At 40.4% G+C, this 16,355-nt stretch overlaps 1 protein-coding gene across 1 annotated transcript; it reads right to left on the bottom strand.

The window, feature by feature from the left end:
* Window positions 1-102: 102 nt before the first annotated feature.
* On the bottom strand, window positions 103-15,224 carry LOC139938028 (steroid 17-alpha-hydroxylase/17,20 lyase-like). The gene is made up of 9 exons (XM_071933383.1): window positions 14,832-15,224; window positions 10,805-10,984; window positions 9,891-9,984; window positions 9,052-9,210; window positions 7,470-7,678; window positions 6,297-6,422; window positions 4,779-5,018; window positions 2,092-2,190; window positions 103-1,842 (listed from the first exon to the last, which is right to left on the bottom strand). Exons 1-9 carry the CDS (start codon window positions 14,995-14,997, stop codon window positions 1,565-1,567), a joined length of 1,551 nt encoding a protein of 516 aa, XP_071789484.1. The 5' UTR covers window positions 14,998-15,224; the 3' UTR covers window positions 103-1,564.
* Window positions 15,225-16,355: the final 1,131 nt, after the last annotated feature.

Here is a 16,355-nt window from a genome sequence, read left to right as displayed (position 1 = left end):
AATTCAGTGTTTTTGTTTTTAAATTTTCTAATAATTCTTTTATTTTTACTACCTACAATTCCTTTATGCATATAAAATTATTCCATAATGAAGAATAAAATACATTTGTGAAAAAATAGATTTAGAATACTTTTGATCGGTTTATATTATATTCTCAGTACTATTAATTGATTGGTTATATTGCATTAATAAACCCTGTAACTGAATATCAGTTATAAAGTAAATCTAAAGAAAGATGTATAATTCTTAATAATAATATGACATCAATTTTAAAAGGTCACACAATCATAAATGTCATTTCAAAAAATGATTTAAAATTGTTTGATTTGAATTATTGCCAATTTCTACATACCACATCAAACATGTATACAAAATTATCCCATAGTGAGAAATAAAAAAAACATTTGTAAAACAAAAATAATGTTAGATTTATTTTGACAACATTACATTATATTCTCAGTAGTACTAATTGATTGGTTATAATGTTGCATTAATAAACCCTGTATCAACACTTATAGTTACTAAATATTAGTCATAATTGTCAATCTTAAAGGTGATGTATAATTCTTACAAAAGAACACCGATTTTTACAGGCCACACAATCATAAATGTCAATCTAAAGTTAGATTAACAAAAAGTTACATTTTAATTAATGCCAATTTGCTACAGGCCACACCAAACTCTACTTGATAAAATAATGCAAGAAATTATATTTTTCTATTATAATAAGCTAATTTTGAACTAAACAGCAGTGTTGTTATTTTTATCTCAAACTCTTTCATAACACTCCTTTAAGGCTATCACTGGTTTTGCCAAGTCTGTATCATCGTTGAGGCTGTGAAAAACCACAAAGGTCAAAGCCGAAATCTGCACAACCTACTATGCTGTAAACCCTTCTAATCCAGGAGAACTGAACATGAACCGTGACATTGAGTACAACTAACATTTTTTTGCTGAAATGAGTCCTCCAGGGGGTCCCTTTTAAGAATCTGATGCATGCCCAGCTTGCCCAGCTGGCAGGGTTGAGCATTTTTTGTTATTGCAAAACAAAATCACTTTTCCCATATGTTCCCATACTCTTCACATGTTTTCTTGACAAGGAATACTTTCAGGTGTGTACTAACCAGATATTACACGTAGATATTAATTCCGACACGTGGTTAATAATATTATTTATCTACTTTAACCTCACTTTGGTGAAATTACAGACTCAATAGGTTACTTTGTTTCTGATGTATTTATGTATTTATAACATGAGTTACCGGTAACTGTAAAAAATAGTTCAACATGAATGGTTTACCCTTAAAAAAAATGCCTAAGGGGGACAAAATTATGTTATAATAGACCTTCATAATATACCAGTTGTCCCGCTTCTCAGTAAAACATGATACATGCCAATATATCATTACTTGCAGTTTTTGGGGTGTGTGTATCATTAAGCAAAGTTTTGTGGTGTCATATTTAACTATAATGAGTAATTACCAATAGTGTCCACTGCCTTTAAATGAGAAGACTGGTCTTTGAAAATTACCAGGTCAAAAAAACAGGTCAAGTTTCCATCACACTATTCTTTAGTCTCGAAGCGTTTCTTAACACACACCTCAATCTCATCAAAAGGTTGGTGGACGAAGCCTGAGGCCTCTGTGGGCTTCATCAGCGAATCTGCAGCCTCCTTCCCAGGTACTTTGTAGAAGGTGTACCGACTGAACAGCCAGGTGAAGATAAGGAAGAGCTCCTTCTTGGCAAAGTCTTCCCCGAGGCAGACGCGACGGCCGCAGCCGAACGGGAGGAAACTCTCAGGCAGTTTACTGAGAAGTTGCCCGTTATCATTCAAAAATCGCTCTGTTGTAATAAAAAAAACGAGAAAAAATATGGGGGTTAGGGTTATCATTAGCTTTCTACTCCACCAACCAGGCTTCTGATGGATGATACCCAAGCCTGTACATATGAACTGTAAAAGGGGTAACCCTGTTTCAGCCAGATGAGTAGGTGGCATCAGCCCCTGGAAAAATAGTTGATTTGTAGCCCACACCTTGAAGTGGCCTTCAGGCCTTGTGTGTCTGGCTCCTTGCACAAACAAATCCAACTGACCTGGTTTAAACTGCTCAGGCTGGTCCCATGCCTCCGGGTCAAAGTGAAGACCTCTGTGGTTGATCATCACTGTCGTTCCTTTCTGAATATTGTAACCATCTAATAAAGAAAAAGACGAGAATAATTTAGCTGCACAAAATGTACTTACTTTAGGTAATTCTCCATTGTTTGTACACCTAAGACTGACACTTAAAGGCAGTGGACACTATTGGTAATTACTCAGTTATTATCAGCATAAAACCTCATTTGAAAACGAGTAATGGGGAAAGGTTGATAGTATAAAACATTGTGAGAAACGGCTCCCTCTGAAGTGATGTTGTTTTCAAGAAAGAAGTAATTTTCCACAAATTTTATTTTGAGACCTCAGATTTAGAACTTGAGGTCTTGAAACCAACCCTCTAAACGCACACAACTTCATGTGACAAGGGTTTTTTTTTCTTTCTTTATTATCTCGCAACTTCGATGACCGATTGAGCTCAAATTTTCACAGGTTTGTTATTTTATGCATATGTTGAGATACACCAACTGTGAAGGCTAGTCTTTGACAATTACCAATAGTGTCCACTGCCTTTATTACATAATTTTAAACCTGTCATATCATGCCTGAAGCTTGCAATTCAGTAAATTGCCCAATAATATTTAAACATAAATAATTGTGTTGATCCACTTCCCCTGGTGACAAGCACAGGGAAGGAGAGGGAACCTAGAGGAGACTTTGGGTTTAGCCCATAGAGCTACATATATTGACTAGAGCGCTAACACCTCATTATACACGCACAAATGTTTTGAAGCCGTGTGGGCGCATCCATGTTTATGTACAAACCAATACAAAAGCTTCAAATTTTGTACGCCAATTGTACGGCTATTTGCATGTCAGTGCATTTGTTCTTTTCTTTGTGTCATCGAACCAAAAAACGCAGCAAATGCGAACATTAAATCTAATGATGAGCGTACAAACTGCGAGCATCATGTGCATCATGTTTAAAAGGCGCGTATACTTTTTTTTAGTACGTCAATCAAGCCGAACCTACAGTTTTCATAGCGCGGACGTATGCGAATGGGCAGTCGCGTAGGTAAAGCGCACACGCCAAATGTAAACAAAATCGCGGCAATGTGGGTTGCCTTAAAATTAAAATCATTTCATAGTCACGCAACACATCAAACATGTCTGCGCCCAGGGTGGCTTCAAAACGCAGAGCAAGTTAGCGCTCTAGTCAATGTATATAGCTCTATGGTTTAGCCATACGATTGATACAATGAATAAGATTTAGAATAGGGTACCCGCTTCCAAAACCTACGATTCGAACTGCCTCTAGCTCCTGGGCAACCTCGATAGTCCAGTTGGTAAGGCACTGCTCTAGAAATGCAAGGGTCGTGGGTTCGCATCCCACCCGAGTAATATGCCTGTGATGTTTTTTTACAGGACTCTGGGAAAGTACTGAGTATACAGTGCTAGCACACATCGGTGTAAGGGTAAAACCAAAATACAATTTACACATGATGCTACCGCAAAACTCACCTACTTTGCAAGGGGAGGGGGTAATTAGGGAGAGGGGAGGGGGTTTAAACCAATTTCTTCATCCCTGGATTTTTGCCAATGGAGAAGCAAAAGGCCTTTTCACACTATAAAAAATCTCTGTGTTGGAGACGGATACTATCCGTGTAATGTGGCTGACCTTTTCACACTACAACTTTTCAACATGGTGTCGATCTGGATAGAGTGCTGTATCCCTGCTAAGGAGGTGGGTTGAGATATCTTGATCCGTGTCAAAAATTCCAAACACGCAAAACATGTATCAAAAGTCTTAGTGTGAACACCTCTGGGTTCATTCTCGATTTGTGTTGAGTATTTATGACGCAGTAGTTGATAAGAATCAGTGTTGTAGATACGGTCGGCGTTGCTGGGTGGGCGTTGCTGGGTGGGCCTGCCCAGAACCAGTGCACAGGTTTTGCCCAGCACTCTGAGCAAAATACCCTGTGCTGCCCAGCACAGATTTCCCCTAGATTGCACTTCAGCAATGATTGGCCCCATATCTAAACATGAACAATTTTGTTGAACCATCAACCCTTGGTGGACTAAATAGGATTTAGAGCCCACCACTAAAACTGGTCTAGCTACAACACTGATCAGCTGGAAAAGAAATCGCTGCAAAACATCACAACACATCACTACAAATCAAGATGCACCGTGATTCATCAGTTCTCGCTGCGTCCCACTTAGACCAGTCTAAGACCTTCCAATGTGAAACGACCACATAAAACACAGGTTCAAAGTAACACGTGTAACCTAACGGCATATTTCACGCAGAGCTAGTGTGAAAGCGTAGTAGTTTGTATCCATGTTGACATTTTACCAAGTCAACCTGGACTCGAACCAGATAAGTTTTGACACGGATCGAATATTGATAGTGTGGAAAAGCCTATAATGGGTGCGTTCGATTAGCTTCCCCGAGTCGACCCTGGTACGCTCTAATAGCTTTGACGTCATTCCAGGGGCTCCCCCGGGTCAGCCCCAAGTACCCTGCTTGTGGAACGGTCACTTAGGGCTAGCCCTAGGTGCATGACGTCACCACGAGAGGGGTGGTTGATTGTTCAATTAGCTCTTGTCAGGGGCTCACCCGATGGCACCGAGGGTTGGCACATGGAAGCTAATCGAACGCACCCATTGAGGTAAATTGGATACTCACTCAGGGAGGTATCAGTCAGCACAGCATGTGGAACGCCCAGTGGTACTACAGAACCATAGCGCAAAAGCTCCAGTAAGGTAGCCTCTGTGTAGTGCAAGGTGCCTTTATCGTCAAGAGAGGGCAGTCTATCGCGACCTATGACGTCATCAATCTCCTGGGCAATCCGCTCCTGGATTTCGGGGTGCTCTACGAGCGCAGCGACTGCCCAGTGAAGAGTTAAGGTGGTTGTCTCTGTTCCGGCTGTTTGGAAACGAAATAATAATAATGATAATAACTAAAATAACAGTGGCTATTTATAAAGAGCGCATATCCGTCAGCCAGTGAGGCTCCTGGCACTGTAACACAGTTTTTCCTGCGAGGTATGAGGGACTACGTTTCAAGGTATGAGGGCCTACGTTCTCCTCCTCATTCCCCCCCCCCCCCCCCCGGGAGAACAGTGTTTTTACACTGACGGGACTACCCTGTATAAATAATACTTAATAATTTCTGATCAGACCCGGCTTTCCGTTCCTAGAACTAGACGGAAAGCTGGGGATAGCTCATTCTCCATAGCTGCCCCTCGCCTATGGAATGAGCTCCCCGCGGGTCTGAGAGAGGCGATCTCGTTGCCTGTATTCAAAAGCCTCCTCAAGACATTTCTTTTTCCCCACCCATCCTAGTTTGTTTGTTTTTCCTTTTGTTTTGTTGTCATAGTCTCATGTAAAGCGCTCTGTTCTCCGTAGAGCGCTATATAAATGTTTCATATTATTATTATTATTATTATTATTATTATTATTATAATAATAATAATAATGAGACCTAATCCGCAGCACCGTGTAATGGTTAACAAGGTGCTGTGGCGCAATATGCTGCCGGCTGATCAGACCAGGAACACCAGGGACGAACCCCATTCTCTTTTCAGATAAATGCACTTGGTATTGTTACATGCTTTACACAACACACGGGACCAGCGGCTTTCATCCCATCCGAAGGACGAAGTAATGGGTAAGTGTCATGCTTAAGGACACAAGTGTCACTACTTGGGACTCAAACCCACACTCTGCTGATCAGAAACACCAGAGTTTGAATTTAGTGCTCTTAACCGCCCCGCATCCACACTTCTACAAATTATTATTATTATAATAGGTTGTTCTGATTCTGTAGAGTGTCGCAACCGAGTGGTTAAGAGCATCGAATTCAAGTTCTGATGCTAAGTCACCGGAGTATGGGTTCGAATCCCGGTCAGGACACTTGTGTCCTTGAGCAAGATACTTTACTATAATTACTTCTCTCTTCCAGGGGTATAAATGGGTACCTGCGAGGCTAGAGGTTGATATTGTGAATGAAAAGCTTTCGGAGCGCCACGGCAGCTCGGGCTGTATACTCCCTTATGGGAGCTGAGAAAGATTAAAGGGATGTTTATGAGCCCAATGACCAGGGGACTTATGTAAAGCGCATTGATACGGTTTATTGTGAAATGCGCTGAACTTGTTATTATATTATTATTATTATTATTATTATGATTCTTTTTCTTTTTACCTGCAAACAAATCCATGACAGTCTGAACGAGGTGGGTGTCTGTCATCAGCTTGGCCTCTTCCTCCCCCGCTGCTATGGCCTCCTTCTGGGTCAAGATCAGGGTGTCTAAGAAGTCCTTCACATTCTCTGAACATTGAAAAGCATAAACAATTTTACAAGTTATTTTATATAAAAATATAAATAAAACCAATAAATAAAACAAAACTATACTCAAAGACACTAGACACTATTGGTAATTGCTCAAAATAGTTGTTAACATAAACCTTACTTGGCAACGAGCAATGCAGAGGTGTTGATAGTATAAAACATAGTGAGAAACAGCTCCCTCTGAAATACAGGGATGTACATGTAATAGCTCGCTTAAAAGAAAGCCTGAAAATTAAAACAGTCTTGAAAAGCAAATAACAATTCAGAAAGACTTCGGGCCTGAAGCCCAATTCTCAGGCATCTGAAAGCACACAAATTTGTGCAATAATTGTGTCTTTCTTTCTCTTTCAATTTCAATCGAGTCAAAATTTCCACAGATATATTTTTATGCATACGTTGGGATACACAGAGTGAGAATTCCGGTCTTTGACAATTACAAAAGGTGTCCAATGCCTTTAACGAGGCTGACCCTACCAGGGGCAATACAGAAATGGTCATCGCTTTCATTGCCAACAACCTACATTCAGTTTAGAAGATATTCTTTTTGTTTCAAAGAAGATACGCTTCGGTTCCCTCAAGATATGCATTCAACTCCATCAAGGCTTACAGACAGTGGACACTATTGATAATTGTCAAAGACTAGTCTTCACAGTTGGTGTTTCTCAACATGTGCATAAAATAACGAACCTGTGAAAATTTGAGCTCAATCGGTCATCAAAGTTGCAAGATATTAATGAAAGAAAAAACCACCTTGTCACACCATGGTCACACGAAGTTGTGTGCTTTCAGATGCTTGATTTCGAGACCTCAAATTCTAAATCTGAGGTCTCTAAATCAAATTCATGGAAAATTACTTCTTTCTCAAAAACTATGTCACTTCAGAGGGAGCTGTTTCTCACAATGTTTTATACTATCAACCTCTCCCCATTACTCGTAATCAAGAAAGGTTTTATGCTAATAACTAATTTGAGTAACTACCAAAAGTGTCCACTGCCTTTAACACACTACCTCTTAGCATCCCTTTACCTGGGTCAAATTTTTCACGGCGACTTTCAAACTCCATGTAAAACAGCTTGAAAAATGTATTGAGCATCCCCTCAAACTTTATGTCATATGGCAGTTTGATGTACTCGAAGATGGGAAAGAAATCGGACAGAAGACCGTTTCCTAAAGCTGCGGTAACTGCATTGTTAGCGTTGATGAATTCCATCAGATCCGGATCATTAGTTTCATATCTATAGGAAAATAACGCAAAAATTTTTGCAAATTAATTATTGTTTAATATATGAAAATTTGCATGGGGATAATGAATATTAATTTTAGTTCTTACCCTGTTTTCGGTACACCAATGTGTAATAGCACTGTACATTATACTCAGTACTTTCCCAACCTTTGTGAAAATAATCACAGGCATATTACTCAGGCGGGATCTGAACCGTGACCTTGTAATTCTAAAAAAATGTCTTACCAACTAGATCACCAAGATTGCTTTGTAGCTAGAGGCAGTTCAATTTTTAGCAGCGGGTACACCACAATGGTTTAATCTCGGTGGTCTAATTAGGAAAGACACAGCTCTAGAATTACAAAGGTCGTGGGTTCGAATCCCACCAGAGTGATATACCTAAGTTTTTGTTCACAGAGCTTGGGAAAGTACTGAGTATATAGTGCTAACGAACATGGGTGTAAATGGGTGAAACGAAAAGTAATATTCTTTATTCCCGATGCAAATTTTGATTCTGGTTAAAGACACTGGACAGTATTGGTAATTGTCAAAAACCAGTCTTCACAGTTGGTGTATCTCAACATATGCATAAAATAACAAACCTGTGAAAATTTGAGCTCAACCGGTCGTCGAAATTGCAAAATAATAATAAAAGAAAAAACACCCTTGTCACATGAAGTTGTGTGCTTTCAGATGCTTGATTTCGAGACCTCAAATTCTAAATCTGAGGTCTCAAAATCAAATTCGTGGAAAATTACTTTTTTTCTCGAAAACTATGGTACTTCAGAGAGAGCCGTTTCTAACAACGTTTTATACCATCAACCTCTAGCTCCCCATTACTCGTCACCAAGAAAGGTTTTATGCTAATAATTATTTTGAGTAATTACCTATAGTTTCCACTGCCTTTAATACAAACTTGGAAGATTCCAGACCCCTTTTTACACAAACGTCTTCCATTGACTTTAAGATTTTCCAGTGGAAGTGCCCTTTGCAAACTGAAAAAAGGCCTTGCCCTTTCAAAGATGACATTCCAGGAATACAATCAAAATGAGCTGAAAGTTCTTTGATGCAAAATGTGCAGACCATACTTTAAATATGACACAATCAAACGATTTGGGTTTTTGAGATAAAATTGCTCTTGCACTTGTTTAAGACATTTAACCTGAAGTCCGGTTCGAGACTTGTAATTCTTTCCCCAGTGATACAAGTATGCCTGTGATTTTTTCACAGGACTCGGGAAAGTACTAAAGTATACAATGCTAACACACATCGGTGTATATGGGTAAAACCAAAATGAATATTCTTCACTGTTATTTATATTTATGTATTTTACCCAACAAGGGATCTTTATTTTTTGTAAATACCATGAAATATCCTTAGCCTTACTGTTTTCCGAAGCACATTGTAGCAAGGATATTGTAAACTGCTTGCCCAATGGTATACTTTGGTGCAAAAGGCTTGTCTCCTTGTTCGTCCAGAATTTTACCCACTTTTGGAGTCACTGCGAACACCAGCTTTTCCAAATCTTCCTTGCGGGTGAAACGTCTGAAGAAAAGAAAAAAATAATAATAAAAAAACTGATAATTTTATGGGTTTTTTTTTTGTCATGCAATTTACCTGACACACAAGGCTTCAAGGCCACTTTAAGGTGTGGGCTACAATCAACTTTTTGTTCCGGGGGCCGTTGCCACCTACCCCTGGGGCTGAAACAGAAGCCTGCCTGGTAGAGCAGACAGCACCTCCACAAATTTACGAAGCAATCACGGTTAAGTGTGTTGCTTAAAAGACACTGGACACTATTGGTAATTGTCAAAGACCAGTCTCCTCACTTAGTGGTTCTCAACATATATGCATAAAATAACAATCCTGTGAAAATTATCCTGCAAGATAAAAATGAAAGAAAAACACCATTGTCTCACAAAGTTGTGTGCATTCAGATGCTTGATTTTCTGAACTCAAATTCTAAATCTGAGGTCTCAAAATCAAATTCGTGGAAAATTACTTTTTTCTCGAAAACTACGTCACTTCAGAGGGAGCCGTTTCTCACAATGTTTTATCACCAGTGTCCTGACTGGGAGTCGAACCCACACTCTGCTGATCAAGCACCAGAGCTTGAATCCGGTGCTCTTAACTTCTAGGCCATGACACGCCACACGCCATTGATAGTTTCCTTCATATGTTTGCTCCCTAAATGTATTTGAAAGAGACATGGGAGAATGGCTTACCGGACTGCAGAGTGAGCTATCTTTCGTTGGAACTTCCACTGTGGACCATAATCCCCTAAAACAATATCCTTGTACCCCTGTGAGAACAATCTAACTGAAGAAAAAGAGAAGAAGTTAAGATTACACTTTAGTTCCTTTTCTTCCTTTGGTTTGTCTCTTTAAGTTTGTTCAAGTCTTTCGAGTTATGTCTGCAGTGCTTCATGTCTTTAAGGACACTGGACACTATTGGTTATTGTCAAAGACCAGTCTTCTCACTTGGTGATCTCAACATATGCATAAAATAACAAACCTGTGAAAACTTGAGCTCAATTGGTCGGCAAAGTTGGGAGATAATAATGAAAGAAAAAGACCCTTGTCACACGAATTTGTGTGCTTTTAGATGCTTGATTTCGAGACCTCAAAATCTAATTCTAAGGTCTCTTATAATCGATTCCTGGAAAATTACTTCTTTCCCGAAAACTCTGTTACTTCAGAGGGAGCTGTTTTTCACAATGTTTTATACTACCAACAGCTCCCCATTACTTGTTACCAAGTAAGGTGTTATGCTAATCATTATTTAAAGTAATTACCAATAGTGTCCAGTCCCTGAAGGTCAAGTCCCAAGTCTTTTGGGTCAAGTGCCAAGACTTCCAAGTCTGAACACAGGCTCAAACTAGTCTTTCAGGTTAAAGGGTCTGTATGAGTACTAGGTTACCAAGCAAAAATGCAACAAATGGAAATTTGGTTGGCAATCCTGTTTTTATCAAGAAATTTCATGCTTAGCAAATTTGTGTGCTTAGCAGGATAAAATTGGGCCCAAATGGCGATCAATCTCAAAGTTCTACAGGTTTGTCAGTTTATGTATATATTGGTGGATCACATAAAGAGCCTACACTGTCAGCAACTGTTTTTTAAATTTGTATAGAGAGACTTACCAGAATTTGACTTGGGTCTTCCTGCAAACTCCACAGCCTGTTTGACCATTGCTTCTTTGACAACATCAATGGTGTTCAATATCACGACATTCTTTGAGGCAAACTTGAGTGAAAAAACGGTGCCATATTTCTTTCTCAGATCGATGAAGACGTCATGAAGTGTCCTTTTGCTCATGAAGGCTGTACAAAGGAAAGAGAGAGTGTTCGTTAGATTTCCATTTGAACATCAAAAAGGAAATTTTCTGGTAGTTTTTACAAATTGTTTGGTCACAGATCATCTATGTGATGGTGTATGTGTTGACCACTCGCATGCATGTCACATTTGATTCTCACAATGCATTTACAACAGGCATTACCACATCACTTTCACAGTAGGCTACTGGCATGGGGAGAAAAAAATCCCCAAACAAGTAGCAAAGAAGACAAGAGAAAATTTGGGTTACCAAATTCACAGTGCCATTTGTACTGTTGGGTAAGCGCGCCTGACGACTAGGACCCAGTAAGTACTATCTGACTATAGACTGTGTTGAATAACCCCTTTTTTGCTATGAAAGTCACCATCTTGTAGGGCAAACCGAATGCGTGTCCAAACGCGTACATGTACATCAATGAAGCATACAGCACCCAACATTTCCAGTTTAATTTCTACGGCACATGCACGCACACATCCAAGTACACGTAAGCCATGTTGTAGGGCAGCTATTTGAATGGTGACGTCATATTCAATACGGTCTATAACAGAAATTTAGAGAAACACAGCACTGGGCTGTTGTGCGCATTGTCAGCACACCAGCCCACTGTGCAAATGACCTTGGTAGACATGAGTAGAACTCCTGCATAATTGGGCATTGTAATACTGGCTACATGTAGAAAAGTAAACATCCTTTAAGTGTTTTTTTGTGGGTGTATGGGAATTTTTGGCTGCTGTCTCAATAGATTTTATAGTCTGCTCTGTAAGCCTGGGCTACTAGTATGACTTGAGTCTTAAGGTGATCCCTTAGACGCATAAAATTTGACTAAGCTGGGATGGTGCGGTGTGGCATCACAGTCGTATTAAAGGCAGTGGACACAATTGGTAATTACTAAAAAAAATTATTAGCATAAAACCTTACTTGGTAACGAGTAATGGGGAGAGGTTGACAGTATGAAACATTGTGAGAAACGGCTCCCTCTGAAGTGACATACATAGTTTATGAGAAAAAAGTAATTTTCCACGAATTTGATTTCGAGACCTCAAGTGTAGAATTTGAGGTCTCGAAATCAAGCATCTGAAAGCACACAACTTTGTGTGACAAGGGTGTTTTTACTTTCATTATTATCTCCCAACTTCGACGACCGATTGAGCTAAAATTTTCACAGGTTTGTTATTATGTTGAGATACATGTACATGTACACCAAGTGAGAAGACTAGTGTTTGACAATTACCAATAGTGTCCAGAGTCTTTAAGGTGCAAGTGAAGAAAGAAAATAAACAAAATGGGGGAAAAAAAGCACGAGAAGTTGACAAATATAAACATTACTAGGGTGCAGGTTAAAAAGCTAGTGTTGAAGTCGCGTCTATTCTTTAAGTCATGACTACCGTTTTTCAACTACTCTGATAATTAGGTCGTTCCACCACAATTACTCCACAAATAATCGCCACTTCCTGCTTGTAATAAATCGCAAACCAATTGTTTTGCCGGCAGCTCTTTAGAAATTTTGAAATTTTCCCGGATATCCTCCCTCCCTTTTACCCTAAAAAAAAGGAATGAAAAGGTGTCTGTATCCTGCAACCTTTCAGTAGGATAGGCTGGTATCAAAATGGGTGAAAAGGTGGCTGATTGCCATTAAAATAATAGTTATAATACTGAAAGTTTTCAGTTTTGTCAGGGAGTCATGGCCAAACGAGTAAGAGCATCGGACTCAAGTTCTGGATTTGGGTTCGAGTCCCGGTCGTGACACTTGTGTCCCTGAGCAAGACACTTAAAACCATTGCTTCTCTCCATCCAGCGGCAGGGGTAAATGGGTACCTGTGAGGGCAGAGATTGTTTATGTGAATGATTGGCTTGGAGCGCATTAAATAACTCGCAGCACCAACTGTACTCCCCAGGGAGTTGAGATGGTTTTAAGGCACTGGACTCAAAATAATCAGACTCATACAAATACAGCTTCTTTCCTCACACCATAAAAGACTGGGATGAGCTTCCTCAACACATCATCGAGCTGCCCACCTTGGAGCAGTTCAACATGTTGGAGTAACTATAGAATACAGGTACACTCGGAGCTCTATCTGCGCCTCCGCGGAGGCGGAGTCGCGGTCACGTACGTTTTAAGTAACTTGGTCGTAGCATGGAGGAAGAAAATAGCTGGTCGTACTATACTACTTGATTGTATTGAGTGCGATTGATGAATACAACAGATAAAATGTTAGGGTCGTAGGGAGTCAAAGTGTGACGTGGGTGGTGGGGTAGGTGAAGCAGCCGATAGAGGGCGTTTTAGGAAGACGTGCATTTGATGCAATTGGAAGACGGGGAAGCTGGAGGCGTGGAGGCGCGGAGGCGCGGAGTCGCGGTGTTGAAAATGGCCGAAAGAGGGCGTCTTTAGGAAGACGAGCATATGATGCAATCGTGAAGACGGGGAAGGTGGAGGCACGGAGGCGCGGAGTCGCGGTGTTGGCAATGGCCGATAGGGGCGTTTTTAGGAAGACGAGCATTTGATGCAATCGTGAAGACGGGGAAGGTGGAGGCGCGGAGGTGCGGAGACGCGGTGTGGACAATGGCCGATAGAGGGCGTCTTTAAGAATACGAGCATATGATGCAATCGTGAAGAAGGGGAAGGTGGAGGCGCGGAGGCGCGGAGGCGCGGTCGGGCTTTCTTTCCCTTTTTTAAATAATCCTCTAATGGGGTCAAGTGTATGAGGGCAATATTAATAATTGTACGGAATTCGGGGTTTCTTTCCCTTTTTTAAATAATCCTCTATTGGGGTCAAGTGTATTAGGGCAATGTTAATAATTGTACGGAATTCAGGCTTTCTTTCCCTTTTTTAAATAATCCTCTAATGGGGTCAAGTGTAGTAGGGCAATGTTAATAATTGTACGGAATTCGGGCTTTCTTTCCCTTTTTTAAATAATCCTCTAATGGGGTCAAGTGTATTAGGGCAATGTTAATAATTGTATGGAATTCGGGCTTTCTTTCCCTTTTTTAAATAATCCTCTAATGGGGTCAAGTGTATTAGGGCAATGTTAATAATTGTACGGAATTCGGGCTTTCCCTTTCCCTTTTGTTTAAATCCTCTAATAAGGTCAAATGTATGAGGGCAATATTAATTATTGTACGGAATTCGGCCTTTCTTTCCCTTTTTTAAATAATCCATGGTCTTGTGAGTTATCGTATAAAATAAATTGACAACACAGCTGCGCATTAGCTATACATGTAGCGCAGTTGTGTATTTTCGAGCCTAATGAGGGCGCTGTTGTGCATCTTTCAGAGTGCCCCCTAGGTTGCCAAATATTTATAGTTAAGCAACAGAGCGCGACCTCAACTCCAGTGTACTGTGTACGTATGAACGTCACCTCGACTCCGTCTCCGCGGAGGCGCAGTGGAAGCTTCGAAGTGTACCTGCATTCTATAGTTGTGCCAACATGTTCGGAAAAGTTTCTGTATGGCGCCACCACTTTTTCATTCAATATGAAATAATTTAGTATTTAATTTACCTCAATGAGATATCCTTTTTTGTAAAAATGAGTGAAAAAGTGGTGGCGCCATACGGAAAGTTATCCACATGTTCAAGGAGGCCATCAGATGCGAGTAGGCACCAAGTCCTGTTTTTACTTGCACACATCTTTTTTTTTTGTACATATTTCAGCACCCACTTACACACAAACCATCCACCGTCGGCAGCCGCACCCCTTGTCCAGTTGACTCGGGTTGGATACGAGTTGACTTGGGTACGAGTTGAATTGCGTACGAGATGACCCGAATTCACACAAGAATACACACAAGTGAAGTAGGGCTAATGATTTAGGAAGGGAAAAGAGAAGTAACTTACTGGTAAGATTCCCAAGGATTGGCATTGGGGTCGGGCCAGGCGGTGCGCCGGCAGGCCTCCGAGTGCTCCTGTACAGAGCAATGGCAACCAGGGTAGTCAACCCAACCAAAACGGTGGTGATGTTCAAGAAGTTCGTGTCGGTACTAAGCTCCTCAGTAGAGGCCATCTTCAGTCAGTAGTGTTGCGCTTCAAACTTGACGAATGACTCGACATTTGCTGTTGCTCTGTTGAGCTGAGAATCTTTTGTTATGTGGTGATGAATCCTAGTCACGGGATTGCACATCCAGCTAGCAGTCGTGTGTACACTTGATCCCTAAATAAATAAAGATTATTTCTGCAGACAATGGCGCTGCATCAGGAGAGAGGGAAAGAGCGCATGCGATGTGCCCGATGCAACAAAATAACAACACAGTGTTGTTCGGTTACTTTACACATGGATATTAAACATGGAGGGCGCTGTGACCAGTGTTATTTTTTTTTTTTCAACCAGCCGCAGGTGGTTTTCTGCACTACGAAATTACCCCTGTCGTACGCTAGTGCTTTTCAACTGAGAAATTGTTTCTTCTCTCGTCGTAATCAGAGGGAATCCTTAAAAAATACAAGCTTCCTTTTTTTTAATTTTTAGGATGGCAATTCTAAACAGAAGAATGTGTTCCCGAAACCGGCCATTTTTTATAGGCCAACATTCATGCAATTGTACTTGAATTGAAACGGAATGCCTGATGGCTGAAAATATTCGATATAAAATCTTCAAGACGAGGCTAGCTGAAAGTGAGAGCCTTGAAAAAGTTGGTTTTAGTATTCTTGAACATTTTAGTATTGTTCTGATTGCTATGAGTATAGCGTGGTGCGCCCTGTTGGCCGCTTTTAAACGGACATGTTGTCTTCAAGGCGGACGGCCGGTCTTTTAAAAGCGTAACCGTTTGTTATAAAATGCATAATGGTTGGAAAGATGTTCCTTTAACACTTTTTTTATGGGGAAACATTCTGTATTCCTCCTTTTTCTCGAAATGTAATTTTTTTTTCTTCGAGTTATGTTAATCTGCATGAAAAAAAGTAAAGAAAGTATAAAAGAAGACCAATCACTGGGTCGACTTTGAAATGTCACGAAAAGCGCCCTCAATTCACCAAGAGTTTTGTAGTATCCTAGTCGGAGTAAGGGTGCACCCCACCAAATAATCTCCCATAGAACACAGTGCAAAATGCTAAATATTCAAAAATACACGAAAATATACTTAAAAGTCTCACAGCTTTTAACTTGAAAGGGAAAATTATTGATTGACTCTTGAACTTTTATTCTCTGCTCAATTTTATATGGGGAGTCCCTGGGCCCGTCGAGTTATTTTCCCTCCAAGTAAAAACACCCCTTCACAGGTCTAATTTTCAAAACGTCCGAGCATCAATATTGAAAAATGTCCCTACACCTCTCAGCAAATAGGACCATTTATTTCAGGGCCTAGTTATGTCGTCCAAAATACCTCAAGCTGGAAGTCAACAACCCCCAGGTCACAATTGGGCAACATT

The sequence above is a fragment of the Asterias amurensis genome, chromosome 6 (genome assembly GCF_032118995.1).
Source record: "Asterias amurensis chromosome 6, ASM3211899v1".
NCBI lineage: Eukaryota > Metazoa > Echinodermata > Asteroidea > Forcipulatida > Asteriidae > Asterias > Asterias amurensis.
This window is presented reverse-complemented; position numbering and strand designations above follow the sequence as displayed.